We start from the raw sequence: 14294 nt of genomic DNA on the forward strand, positions 1-14294 counted from the left end.
CAGAACAGTGTTGGTCTTCCACTGGTGCCATGCTGGCCAGTGTCTGCCTCACCATGGGCTGCTCAGTGGCCATAATCATAAGCATGTGTGCACTCACTGTGTTTGGACAGGACTTGTATGTAAGTACTTACTGCATGTAAACAGTGTGGGTTGAATGGCATCTGTATGCTGTGCAAACCCTATTTCATGAATCTTAATAATTTGAAAGCAATCAGAATTGTTAAACTGGTTTGTGCCATTAATAGTCATGCATACATGTGAAAAAAAGTATTAAAATGACAAATGACATGAATGAATTTAGGACTAGGATTTTTGGTTGTGACACCCACAGACTCTTGCTAAATTTTCATTCAGAGTTTGAAGGATTATATCACGGGAGCTGTTAAAACTTAATACACTGTTTCTGTAATGGTGCACAATGAGTTTTGATGAATTGAAAAGTGTGAGCATACACTCTGGTTGTCATTCCCGCCATGCTTCACACACTAATCCTTGTTTTCAAATGAAGAGAGAGCTTACACATGGTGCTTTTGTTCCAGGTAATTACAGAAACGGAGTATTCTGACGGTAAATAAAAAGCTTTTGATTTTTTCTTTCTGTCTGGTGAAATAAAACTACACTTCAGTCATCCCTCATGACTGGAAAGCTGATGTGTTTCTTATGTGTTCACAGGTTATGATTATTCTTATGATTACACCACTGAGAGCCCAGCAGTAGGTGACTTTGCTATAGATGACTGGTTGTATGATCTCTTGGATCTCACAGGTAAGTGACAGTTTTCCTGCCGCAGACAGAGGTTAGCAAAGTTTAGGGAAGGCTTTATCGCCCACTTGTGTACACACCGATGTATGCAGTATCCTAAAATCTGAGTCATGCACTGAGGCAGATATCTTGTCTGTCTGCAGGTCTGTTTGTTGCGCTCTTCTCTATGCAAACTCTGCTCTCTGTTATCAGTAAGAATTTGACATCACTGTATCTCATGCAGATGAGTGTGATCCAAACCCCTGTCTCAACGGAGGTGTGTGTGACCGCGCTGCTACCGGGGGCTTCACATGTTCATGCCCTGAGCCTTACTCTGGAAAGAAGTGTCAAAAGGGTATGGCTGCTCACACAATGCTCGTTTATTTATGAAACAGGATAATTATGTTTGTTTGGACCTGTTAGTGTGATTACTGAATGAGAAATTTTTTGTTACAGCAGATGTTCTGTTGAGGTTTGAATATTTTGTCTCAATGTAGGGCAAACTCTGGATTCTGTTTTTTTTTTTTTGTTTGTTTGTTTTTTTTTAAAGTAAGGAAATGGATTAAAATGTAGGCATACATTTTTGCCACCAAATATGAAAGTCAGTTTTGGATCGAGCCTGATCCTGTATGGTCTAAATGTCCATCTAATACAAGCCAGTTTCTCTTATTTTACTCTTCCATCTCTTTTCCAGTGAAAGATGTTTGCAAGAATGTGAAATGTGGCAACGGAGACTGCGTCGTCACATCTACAGCACCCTTCTATGAGTGCAAGTGCAAGGCTCCATACAAACCACCTAAATGCAGGAAAGGTCTGTTTTAAGTAGTGGATCATCTTTATCCTGGGTTTATCTGCTTTTCTTCCTTCATTATCTAACAGCATGTGACTTGAGGGTCTGTGCTGACTGACACAAATTGAGCTGGCTCTGATAACTCCCAGTAGACAACTGTGATCATTTGCAGCTTGATAATAGACTCATTATTCCTCAATGAGCATAAATTGATTGAATGATGAAAATAGAGGAACGTTCCCTGCTATAAACCACACACTCACTAGGTTTCTGATGTAATGAGTCTTTTGCAGCGTAGAGCAGATATTGATTTTCCTGACTTGTGTCGAAAGCTTCTCCCTGTCGGCCCAGTCCCTGTCAGAATGGAGGCTCCTGCATCAGGGGCGCCACCCCCGCCTCCTTCCACTGTGCCTGTCCTGACGGTTACAGTGGGAGGTTCTGTGAAGTCGGTAAAAGAAGTTCCTTTTTTTCTTGTTCTTCCTTGTTTACCTCCTTGTTTAGGAAACAAACATCCACAGCACAGGATGGATTGTAGGGGGAGGCTTTACTATAAGCCATTTGGGTTTTCTTATCTCTCCTGCACAATCCTTACTATGTCTGTTTTTGTTTTTAATCACTTCCTTTGTGCTACTAAATAAACTAAACTAAAAAAAAAAAATCACAGTCATTTCATAGTCTCAAACGAAAACATTTTAAAAGCAGCACACATCATGTAAGAGCCTGGCAACTAAAAAGAAAATTGGTAAGTGTGTTGTCCATGTCTCCAGGTCCAGATGACTGTTACCAGGAGGATGGAGAGTTTTACCGGGGCTTTGTGAGTGTAACAGACAATGGGAATGAGTGTCTGGACTGGAACTCCTATTTCATCCTCCAGAAGGGGGGAGATCCCTTCAAAGAGTATGCAGGCTTTGATGGAATTGGGCCTCACAATTATTGCAGGTGGGAAGTTCTCCTCAGTAAATCTTCTGTAGGTTTACTGTTGATTCAAGCTTTCTGTCCTGTGTGTGTAGGTATGTGTTGTGTTTGTTTGATCATAGGTGCATGTGTGTGTGTGTGTGTGTGTGTGACAAGCAGAGAGAGAGGGAGAGAGTTTTTTTCTTCTATGTGGCAAAGAGTGAAATGTAAAATGTTGTGGACTCATTTGTTTTTGTAGACCAAGACTCATGCTGCTACATTACATTTAGTTGTATTGTATAACAGAATTTCCTTCCTTAAAAATAATCAAAGGGGCAGTTCACCTATTTTGAAATATTTTGCCACTGTTTAGCTTTCTTTAAAAATAGCGACCTTAAAACCACTCAGTCAGCGTTTAGCAGCATTTTTAGAAATTAAATGCACATGCGATTGCATGAGCACCAATTTTTTTTTTTTTTATGAGTCTCTTATGGCTACGATTTATGTGTTACACTGGCTCAACTGAAAATAAGACTTCTGATTTGGGTGTTCAGCCCTCAAAATAAAAAAAACAAGCTTTGAAACATTCAGAAATACTGTTTAAACTTGTTGATTTGTAATTATTGATGTTATTTTATAAATCCACTCCTTGCGTAAAGAGTTACTACTACTTCTGTCTGTCTATTAAAGGAACCCTGATGGAGACGCTCGGCCCTGGTGCTTCGTCAATGTCAAAGGCGAACTGAAGTGGGAGTATTGTACAGTCAGGAAATGCTCTGGAGGTGCCACATACACACATACACACACATACAGATTCTGCTGCTCAAAACTCTTATTTGCTAATTTAAGTTTCCACCTCTCCCAGCTCCAGCCACCCCACCGACCATCAATAAAGAGGAAACAGCCCCAACCAAACCAGATTTCCTTGCCGCCCAGTTCTCCCAGTGCGGGAGGCCGCAGCCTGGCCGCTCCGCTAGAATCTTTGGCGGGAGGAAATCTCTTCCTGGGGCTCATCCATGGCAGGTCTCCCTGCAGACGAGACCCAAAGGCTCCTCACAGCCCTTCAGCCACATCTGCGGAGGCATCCTCATTGAGTCCTGCTGGGTGCTCACAGCCGCTCACTGCATGTAAGCTCCACCAAAAACTCAGTCCTTTATCTTTGTCCTGTTGGTGCATGTTAGCAGTGAGCACACCTAACTGTGGACGTTTTGTTTGTTCAGTAAAAGTGAAAGGGAAATGCAAGTGGTCTTGGGAGGAGTGGACATAGAGAAAGACGAAGAGTACGATCAGGTCATCCCTGTGGAGAGAGCCATGGTCCATGAGGATTACAAGGAGACTCCATTCGCACTTTATAATGATATTGGTAAGATCCACAGATGTACAAACACAGCATTGCAAGCTTAACTGTGTATTTTTAAATGAATTTCAATTGTATGTATTTTTCACCTCCTATCATTTGCAGGCAAATAAATCAATTCCCACCATCATCTCCTACATTTTACAACTATAGTGTCACTTGCATGTCAGTGGAGCAGGACATGATCCCCAATACACCTCACCTGGGAAACTGCAGTGAAAGACAGTTATTGACATTGTTGTGAGACATGTCTGTCCATAAAAGTCTTTCTCATACAGCTGTCCACTCGCCCGCTGCCTCAATATTTCATATTTTCTCTTCAGTCCTTTTTCATGATAGCAAATGATGGCAGCATAAGGTCCAGGCTGAAAATATTTATAATCATCAGTTAAGACTTCTGTGTAAGAATTTATTACTATGTGAGCCATTAGTAGATTGGCCACTGGTACATGTAACACCTCAGAGTGAATTTTGCAGTTGGACATAAGCAGCCCTCTGTGTCAATGCTGTAAATGAGATGTATAGTTACCAGTGTGTCCGTCTCTGCCCTCTCCCTCCTCTGTGTAGCCATGCTGCAGCTGAGGGTTACGGACAAACCGTTCTGTGCCAAAGAAAGCCGCTTCGTCAAGACAGCCTGCCTGCCAAGCCAGCCGTTCCCTAGTGGGACTGAGTGTGTGATCTCAGGATGGGGCGCTACTGAAACACGTACAGCACATTGTTCATCTGTTTTGCCACACACACTGACTTAAAGGAGTACTCCAACGTTGTAGGTAAAATATCCTTTTTCCAGCTTACTCAGACTGGGACAAGATGTTCGACACCATTTTCACCTCTGTATGGCCAGTGGTTCGTATTAGCTTAGCATAAAGACTTGAAGTCTATGGGAGTCATTAGCCAAGCTTTGTCAAAAGAGAAAAAATAAACCTTACGGCAACTCTGAAGCTGGCTTATCTACACAAAGTATTTGAAATAAGTGTATTCTGCCCAAAACATTGGAGTATTCCTTTAACACAGCTGCCATAACATAAATACCAGTCTGAATTAACAGAGTGATAAGTAGCAAAGGAATTATTAAAGGATTTTTGGAGAACAGCTATCTTTGTCAGCAGCAATAGCAACTTTGATACTTAACTCAAGTAATTTAGGAAATCTTTTAACTTTTAAATTAAGGAACATATGTTCAATGTTGGCAGCTAATGGATATTCATCCAGCTCACCTTGGCCTATATCACGCATTTACATGGGAAAACAGGAGGGTAATGTATTCCTGCTCATCTATTTCAAAGTACTATTTGTCAGCAAATAATTATCTCACATTAAGTGGTTTATGGTTACTAAACTACCCTTGGCATTTAAAGACACACAAAAAAGTTATTTTCAAAAAAACCCTTGAATATTTACATAATACTGGGTCAGCTTTTGTTTCTCATGACTAACGTGAATCATGTGAATTTGAGCCAGTGTCAGTTCAAACGAAACAAGCAGGTAATCTGTTAAAATTGCTAATTCTGATTCAGTTTTAATTTTGACTCAAACCTGCTATACATTTTATACATTTTTCAGTCATACAGCTGTATTTTGTATATTTGTGTAACAGGTATTCCTTTTTTTAAATTTTGAATCATTTATTTCATGTAATTAGTTAGTCACTTGGGTTTGGTGTGAAATGCCAGAAATGCCGAAAAGCAAAAACAAACAAGCTCCAGGGATACAGCATATGAAACAAACGTGACACACATCTGCTGCAGAATAATCACTAAATTCAAACCGCATGTATGTATATATATGTAACAGGAAGAAAAATATATCATATATGTGTGTGTGTTTGTGTGTGATGTATGTCATATTGATGTTCAAACCACCCTCACATTTTGTTTACTTTTTAGATATTAATATACTGAATATGTTCTCTCTTTCTCTCGCTCTCCCTCTCTCTTTCTCTCTCTCTCCCTCTCTCTCTCTCTCTCTCTCTCTCTCTCTCTCTCTCTCTCTCTCTCTCCCTCTCTCCCTCTCTCTCTCTCACACACACACACACAGAGAGGTTTGGTAGCAGCCAGCTGCTGGATGCTCGTGTTCTCCTGATCTCGCAGGAGCGATGCAAGGCTCCTAATGTATACGGAGACTCACTGGATGACAGCATGTTCTGTGCAGGCAACATGAACGGAGGTGTTGACTCCTGCCAGGTCTGTGCGTGTGTGTGTGTGCGTGTGTGTGCGTGCATGTGTGTATGTGAGATGAAGACAAAGTGAGACAAAAGAAGGAGACATAAATGTGATTCTTGCTTTGCAAACAGCACATATGCAGTGATACAGTCATGATAATGAATGTCTTTGAACTTTAGAGGGAGAGACAGAGTATCCCTATAAGAAGTCTCTCTCTCTCTCTCCCTCCAGGGTGACTCTGGTGGCCCTCTGGTGTGTGAGCGGAACGGCACCCACCATGTTATCGGAGTGGTGAGCTGGGGCGACGGCTGTGGCAAGAAGAACAAGCCTGGAGTCTACACCAACGTCCACAGATTTATTGACTGGATTGCTTACCACATAATCTCCTAGAGAATAGTTTGGTCATGTTTGTGCATTTGTGGAGTCTGACTGCCATTGGTGGAGCATTGTCACGTGGTATACTAAGTCTCACATTTGTTCAATTACTTTAGATCATAAATTACATGTCAGATTTTGCCAAAAAATGTTTACCAGGCCTCCATCCTTTAAACCTCAATGATCTGCAGACTTCTGACTCCTTATCTCAGTGTTTGTTGGACTTACAACTCCTATTACACCACAAAATGATGTAATTAAAGATAACCAATCTTCTAATGTTTGAGTGTTTCCCAACTTTTTTCTTGCTTCCAACAGTTGTAAAAAAACAAACAAACAAGTGTGGTATAAAGGTAGACAGGTTAGGCAATGTTAAATAAATGAACAACTGCCAGGCCATGGCCTACAGTACAACACACACTCCAGGAAAATCAATTCATTTGGCAAAAGCTGACAAGTAGGTGGGACATCAGTGTGGCATCAAGGAGTTTAAGAGTATTTCAGTCACGTACTGATTCATACTGCGCTGAGCTCTCGTCCCAACACCATGCCTTCTGCAGTAGCCCTGCTGGTGTGCCTGAGCATACTAACTGTTCATGGACAAGACCCAATTGTAAGTTTCCAAATGTCCTTGTAAAGTATGATTTCATTTCATTAAGATCCAATTATTCTTATGGTCACATGATTTTATTTAATGTGTAAGTGAAGGAGAGATGAGGAATGACAAAAAAGTGTTAATTCATTATTGCTTGTTAATCTGCTCTCTGCTGTTGTTCTGTAATTGCAGCTGGATACAGAATGTAAGAACCTTTTCTGTTATTTTTTCCATTTTTGTAGTGAAACAATTCAGTTCTTCCTTCCACTATTTATTCCTCAAACCCCCACACTTCAGCAAACTACTTTCTATCTCTGTTAATTCTCTTTTTCTGGCAGATATTTATTATGATTATGAGCTTGCCACTGAAGCCCCTGGTAACTTTTCGGAGGTAGACGATTGGTGGTACGAATATATCGCCGTTCCCAGTGAGTGGATTGAAAACTTGAGATTTTCTGTGATTTTGCTGGATGGTGTTACATGTTTTACATGTTGCTTCAAAATAACGCCTCCTTGCTATTTGCAGGTGTTTGTGATCCAAACCCTTGCTTAAATGGTGGTTCTTGCACCATTGGATCCAATTCGAACTTTGAATGCCTCTGTCCTGAACCTTACACTGGCAAGAAGTGCCAAAGAGGTAGGAATTCCCTTTTTGGCTTCATTGTAAGTTAATTAAATTTATAGTGGTAGCATAAAAACTTTTTCAGTATTCAACCAGTAACTGGTGACAAGTTTGCTATTTATTCAGTCACTTTTTTAAAATTGGTTGTGATCACTACAGCAGTATCCTCATATCATATTTTTACTGTGCATGTTGCCCCCATTGCAGTCCGCCTTAATTATCAATAGAGGCCTTGCATTTTAAAGCTACTCAGTGTTTCACAAGTAAACAGAAAAAAAGAGTAAAATATGAAAAACTGCACCTGAGATATGTATAGAGCTGGTTCAGTGCCAAAACATACAAACAAAACACATTTAACAAAGGTCCCTGACATGATTCCCTGACAAGCACAGTGTGTTCTGTAAATATAAAACACCATTAACAAATACATTTTTTGCAAAAAACAAAACAAAAACAAAAACAAAAACATGTCTGTCAAACAAATAAATAACAGATTTCTAATACATCACACGCTAGGTACGGCCTGTTTTATTAATGTCAAAAAGATGAAAATCACAGCTTAGCTAACTGACTGTGGTTCAGTTCGGTTAGGTGGAGTTTTTTAGGGAGAGGAAGTGAGCATGCATGGCAGCGGTTCACGTGTGTGTGTGCATGTGTGTGTGTGTTTGTGTGTGCACAAGATGTGATTGGACTGAGATTGCAATGCTTCCTCGAGGTGATGGGTTGTTTGATTTGTCCTGAACTGATGTCAAAAAATGAGACTAGAGCCTCAGGAAGACCAGATTTTGACGAAGTGCATTCAGGTTGGATCAGACCCTCTGGGGATAAAGTATGTTTATGAAAAAATTATGAAGAAAAAAGCTACCTACAAAAGCTTTAAACAAATATAAAGAAACACTATCATGTGACGTTTTGCACAAATTCGCCTGTAAAGTTTCCCCCAAATCAAAGAACATTTTAAAAACATGTTTTGTTCATTATATTTTGGCACTAAGTTAGCCCCACACATATACAACTATTATATCGAAGTACATTTCCAGTTGGTAACGTTTACCTTAATTACTTGATTCCTAGTGAAAAACGTTTGCCAGGATGTCAAGTGTGGTCGGGGTGATTGTGTTGTTGACGTGAAAAACTCACCGTTTTACTCGTGCAAGTGCAATCCTCCCTTCCAAGGCGCAGATTGCAAGTCATGTGAGTATCTGACCTTGGCTCAAAAGATTTCTCTTCAAATTCAAATAGTGTTTTCTCTTCAGAAAAATTCCTGCTATCCATATTTTTGAATAATGTCTATTAACATGCAACAGATAACTGATCAGTATCAAGAGGAAATTCTGCATGATGCAACCTGAGTTCATCAAGTTTGCTCATAAATACCAAGGACTTCTCAGACTACTATATGTAAAATAATATATATCTGGTCTGTCTCAGTGCCATCATCTCCATGTGAACCAAATCCTTGCCAAAATGGAGGCTCTTGCGTCAAGGGAAACCGCCGCTTCCGCTGTGTCTGTCCTAATGAATATGCCGGGAGGTTCTGTGAAATTGGTAACTTGATGACAAAGACACCACAATGCACTAGGAAAGCAAACAATACTGTTTGTCTGCCCTCAGTTGAAGCCAAAGACACATTTATACCACTCTCACTGACACAAGTTCATCCTCTGCAAAGCTGATTACTGTAACTTAAGTATGTACAGATTGAGTTTTTTGAAAATGCTAATTCATAAGGGGCAGGCAAACCCAAGAAACATTAGATCATTGTGTATGGAGGTCACAACTGATCCTCCATCCTTTATGATTTCAGAGTTTCAATTTTAGTGCTGCCTGTTTCTGTGTTTCTGGGCAATATAACATTCTGTTGCCTCTGTATTCATTTTGAAATTCGACTAAATTAATTCCACTACTAATTCCCTGCTGCTCCATCTGTCTGTAGCCGCCACTGATTGTTACGAGGGAAATGGAGAAACGTACACCGGCCATGCAAGTGAGACACAAAAAGGGGAACAGTGCCTGAACTGGCATTCCCATTTCATCATGATAAACGGGGAGAGTCCCTTCATCATGTATTCAGACTTCAATGGATTAGGATTTAACAATGAATGCAGGTATTAGAGTGTTTATTTTTTCCTTCTGTATGTTGCTTTTAAATGACATAGCAAGTGATAGAGACATGTATATTAAAAAGTAACAATCTTTTCAACTAAAGGGAAATATCACTTAAAATTTCAAAAGCTACTCTTTGTGCATTGATTTGAAATCCGCAGGACTTTGGAAACCTGAGTGGGTGGGTTGATCGATCAGTCGCTGATTCTGCAAACTGTCCATGTTACCTCAGACTCTGTGAATAACATGTTGCCAAGATGCGTTATGCAAGATAGATTGCATGCTAACTGCAAACATTCATACCATGTGTGTATACATGAACCCACAGACCACTCACCTTTGGTCCTGTATTTATACAGTGATAATGTAGGAGGGAGATGGAGTCGTAGTACACAGTGATTCCAGGTAATGTAAATGTGCCCATTGGACAAGGATAAAAAAAAAAAAAAAAACAGAGCACTATGAGGATTGCAGTTTCCTCTCTATAAAGACCTCACAATAATTCATTTTGCTCTAATGTCAGTTAGCTCTTTGTATCAGCAACTTTCAGCAAAAGGATCTTTTTTTTTTTTTTTTTTTTTTTTCAATAAACTGAGCCTTCTGACTAAATGTCTTCAGTGGGTCCAAGATTTGTAATGGACTTACTGATCAATTACAAACTGCCTCATACAGCTTGCAAAAAATGTGATGAATTTCAAAAAAGTAATATAAAGTTGGTGTTTCTTTTAGGAACCCAGATGGAGATGAAAAGCCTTGGTGTTTTGTCAAAAGGAATGGCCGACTGGACTGGGACTACTGTAAAGTCAGGAGATGCTCTGAAGGTGCTCGTCTTATGCACACACACACACACACACACACACACACACACACACACACACACACACACACACAGTGCATTCATTCACTTGCAATGCTCTTCTCCCACCAGGCCCCGTCACTCCACCGGCTCCCGTCACACCAGTCTCACCGGGCCAGTTCTCCCAGTGTGGGAAACCCCAGCCTAGTCGCACAGGCAGGATCTTTGGGGGCAGCAAGTCTCTCCCTGGAGCCCATCCATGGCAGGTGTCTGTGCAGACCAGACCCAAAGACTCTTCCTATGCCTTTAGCCACTTCTGCGGTGGCATCCTTATCGAGTCTTGCTGGGTGCTCACTGCGGCCCACTGCATGTAAGTTCTTTCTGGAATCCAGAGAATTCAGATTTTTTAATTTTTATACTATACACTAAAACCTACACCCCACCCCCTCACAGTCAGCCCAATAAGGAATACCAAGCAGTGTTGGGAGGAGTGCACATAGACAAAGAGGAGGCGTTTGACCAGACCATCCCTGTGGAAAGAATTATTGTCCATGAGAACTACAGGCAAACCCCCAATGCCCTTTACAACGACATTGGTTTGTCAAAGATATTTTCTGTTCAGTGTTTTGCAATGCTTAATTCAATGCTTAATAGTAGTTTGAGATATACAAGAACATACTTTAATGAAACTGCTACAGCTGAGGGTTAACACTCTTTGTCAGTTTGGTCACTATTAACCAGAATCAGCCAATGTGCTCTGTTGGGGAATGTGAGGACATTTCCACTGAACTAAGACCGTGAAAAAGTCAGATGGATAATTTATTTTTGCTGAAAGAAAGAGATAATAGTACTTTAGAAATGTAACATAGAAGGGGGTCTTTTAGAAACCTTCAGAGTTTTAACTTATATTCTGGTTCTCTGCATAGCCCTGCTTCAACTTAAAGTTACGGACAGCCCTTACTGTGCCAAGGAAACCCGCTTTGTCAAGACTGCCTGTCTGCCAGACCAGACCTTCCCAGCTGGGAAGGAGTGTGTGGTATCTGGATGGGGCGCCACTGAAACGGGTAATAAATATCTATCCAAAGTCTTTTCATGCAATATTTATAGATATTTTAAAAAAATAAATATAACAAAATCGGCTCAATAGTTGAATTAAACTCTTTCTTATGCCTTAACAAATTATTATCATATGTCATTGATCATTTAATTGATAGAAATTTGTCACTGAATTTAATTCTCAATGTTTTTTTTATTCTCATTGTCATTCAAATTACACTTTGATTCCCATCTTTCATGATTTAGTTAATTGGCTTCATCAAACTACTTAGCTGGTTGTCAGCAGTGATAAAAAGCCTTAGGAAGGCTGAAGGATATATGTAGAAAATGTGGTGTGTGGTGCAGAGTAATACCTGAAATCCAAGGTATGATGTCAATTTAAAAAGTGTAACACTCCATTTAATACATTTAACACCTGAATTCATGTCTAACACCTGTCTGTCCCTCTGCCTCTCAGAGACGTACGGTACCAACCAGCTGTTGGATGCTCGAGTTCTCCTGATCTCCCAGGAGCGATGCAAAGCTCCTCAAGTCTATGGAACTTCACTGGACAGCAGCATGCTCTGCGCAGGCATCATGCAAGGAGGAATCGACTCCTGCAGGGTGTGTATACTTACCTTTACAATTCTGCACCCGGCTGCTCCTGCTTTACATCATGCATGTGCACGTGTGTACTATATGAGAGGGAGAGAGAGAAGGCAGGAAAGCAGGGCAAAGAAAAAAATGACTCAAACAGCCTGAGGAGAATCAGTAGGGTGCTGGATCAAAAAGGCTGTCCAACCAGCTTTCTACAAGTCTGAGTCTGAGGGCAATTTTTTCATGTTTAAACAGAGAAAAGCAGAAATATTTTAGATGCATTTTTGCCTGTACCTCGTGTGTGTAGCTGAGATGACATCATTTAGTTAACTGCAGCGTTTTCTTAAATAAATTACACATGATGACAGGCCTTGTATTCCTCAGAAAACTTGTCCACAGATATAATCCAGATTATTTCAAGTGTGGCCAGGAGAAATGATGGCACTGTTCATTAATATCATTATTACTGTCATATTGTTTGTTTGTTTGTTTGTTTGTTTGTTTGTTTGCACATTATATGACTTACATAAAAACAGTGAAAATAATAAATTTAGACATTGTGCAGGAGAGGTAGAAGCCAAAAGAGGCTTATGAAAATACCTCCCCTATGTAAAAATAAAAACAACAGCAGTGATCTATAATACAGATAATACAGAAATTCATGTCACAACAAATGGAAGAAAGAATAAGAGAAAGAAAAATAATAATAATAATAATAATAATAATAATAATAATAATAACCAATTTGCACAGAAAATGAAAAATACAGATTGAAGATCCAGAAGTGCTACAAATTGTGGCTAAAGAATGATTGTTTCAGTTGTTTTTTGAACAAAGCCAGTGTAGATATTGATTTTAGTGATGTAGGTAGATTTTTCCATAGAGATGGTCCTCTGTATTTTAAAGTGCGTTGATTTTGAGAAGTCCAACAATAGGGAGGATGGAAGTCCTTTGAATGTCTTGTCTGATATAAATGGATGTCTGAGGATATAATATTAATATCAATGCAGCTTGGAGTAAATGATATGCTATGCTAAACGTTGTGCTGACAGGGAAGAGTTTGTCCATAGTTTGTGCATTTGAACCCATCTTTTGTATGGTTGTGTAGAAATATCCTTCGTACAGTTAAATTGGGATGGGTAAATTGTGTTTTTATTTTTATTTGTATTTAATTTTATTTCCTGGCCTGTAAGTACAAAGTCATATTTACAAAGACAGTCAAGCAAGTGTTGGCGCTGGCACTTTTTCATTGAAGAAAATTTTTTTCAAGGAACTTGACGAATTTCTGAGAGAGAATTTCTCAAGTGAGTCTTGAGATGGTAAAAGTTGAGAAAACCTGGTTTAGGGTGTGCTAATTTTCTTTATAATGATCCTCTTCAGAAAATATAATAATGTGCTATTGCTCTCTGCAGGGTGATTCGGGTGGCCCTCTGGTCTGTGAGAAGGATGGAACCAACTATGTTACCGGTGTGGTGAGCTGGGGCGAGGGCTGTGCCAGGAGGAACAAGCCCGGTGTCTACGCCAACGTCCACATGTTTCTAGACTGGATCAAAAGAAAGATGAACTGAGAAGTCTGTGTCTTTGCATGTGTATATGGGAATGCCATCAGTAAAGGGTTAGCAGCAATGAAATTCTAAAATTTCTGATTTTATTTCACATTAGGAGACCTTGCATATGCTTACACTGGCCTGAGAAATCACTATTAATGTGAGTGAAAATAAAAACACAGCTTGGTTTGCCTAGACAAAACTGTTTATTTTGTTTTTTTCAACAATAAAACCGAACATTTACTCGTAGTCCAGCATTGAGATAAAAGAGGCACTATTACAAACTCATGAAGCTGAACCTGCCAGACACACATAGTAGATCCAGTGTCCCCTCAGTGTAATCCTGCTTGAGTCTAGCTCAGGTACACTAAACTAGGAGATGTCATAACAAAACAGCAGTCTTCAACAACGCTTTATGTTGCATAGCTGCAAACTGTGCTGACAAGGAAGTTTTTGTCTTATACCTTGCTCATTTGACAGCATTTATTCTTCATAAATATATAAAACAAACGATTAATTAAGTCCTTTTCTGTTTGCAGTGATGGTCTCAGCACCATCACTGGTCCTACTCTCCTTTCTCTTCAAAACAACTAATATATAAAAGCAAGATGCAAACTTTCCATTAGGCCACTATATTACATACTTTATCACTTCAGTCATGGACCAACTCGACTTCA

At 39.8% G+C, this 14294-nt stretch overlaps 1 protein-coding gene across 1 annotated transcript; it reads left to right on the plus strand.

Annotated features, from left to right (window-relative positions):
- Positions 1-521: 521 nt before the first annotated feature.
- Positions 522-13678, plus strand: habp2 (hyaluronan binding protein 2). Its single transcript, XM_030078367.1, has 21 exons — positions 522-567; positions 673-765; positions 986-1096; positions 1436-1552; positions 1864-1980; positions 2299-2470; positions 3116-3263; positions 3323-3552; positions 3646-3788; positions 4350-4487; positions 5820-5965; positions 6176-6313; positions 8628-8730; positions 8968-9084; positions 9473-9644; positions 10372-10463; positions 10571-10808; positions 10892-11034; positions 11365-11502; positions 11952-12097; positions 13483-13678. The coding sequence occupies exons 1-21, from the start codon at positions 522-524 to the stop codon at positions 13636-13638; spliced, it is 2904 nt and encodes a 967-aa protein (XP_029934227.1). The 3' UTR covers positions 13639-13678.
- Positions 13679-14294: the final 616 nt, after the last annotated feature.

Source organism: Myripristis murdjan, chromosome 19, assembly GCF_902150065.1.
Source record: "Myripristis murdjan chromosome 19, fMyrMur1.1, whole genome shotgun sequence".
Classification (NCBI taxonomy): Eukaryota; Metazoa; Chordata; class Actinopteri; order Holocentriformes; family Holocentridae; genus Myripristis; species Myripristis murdjan.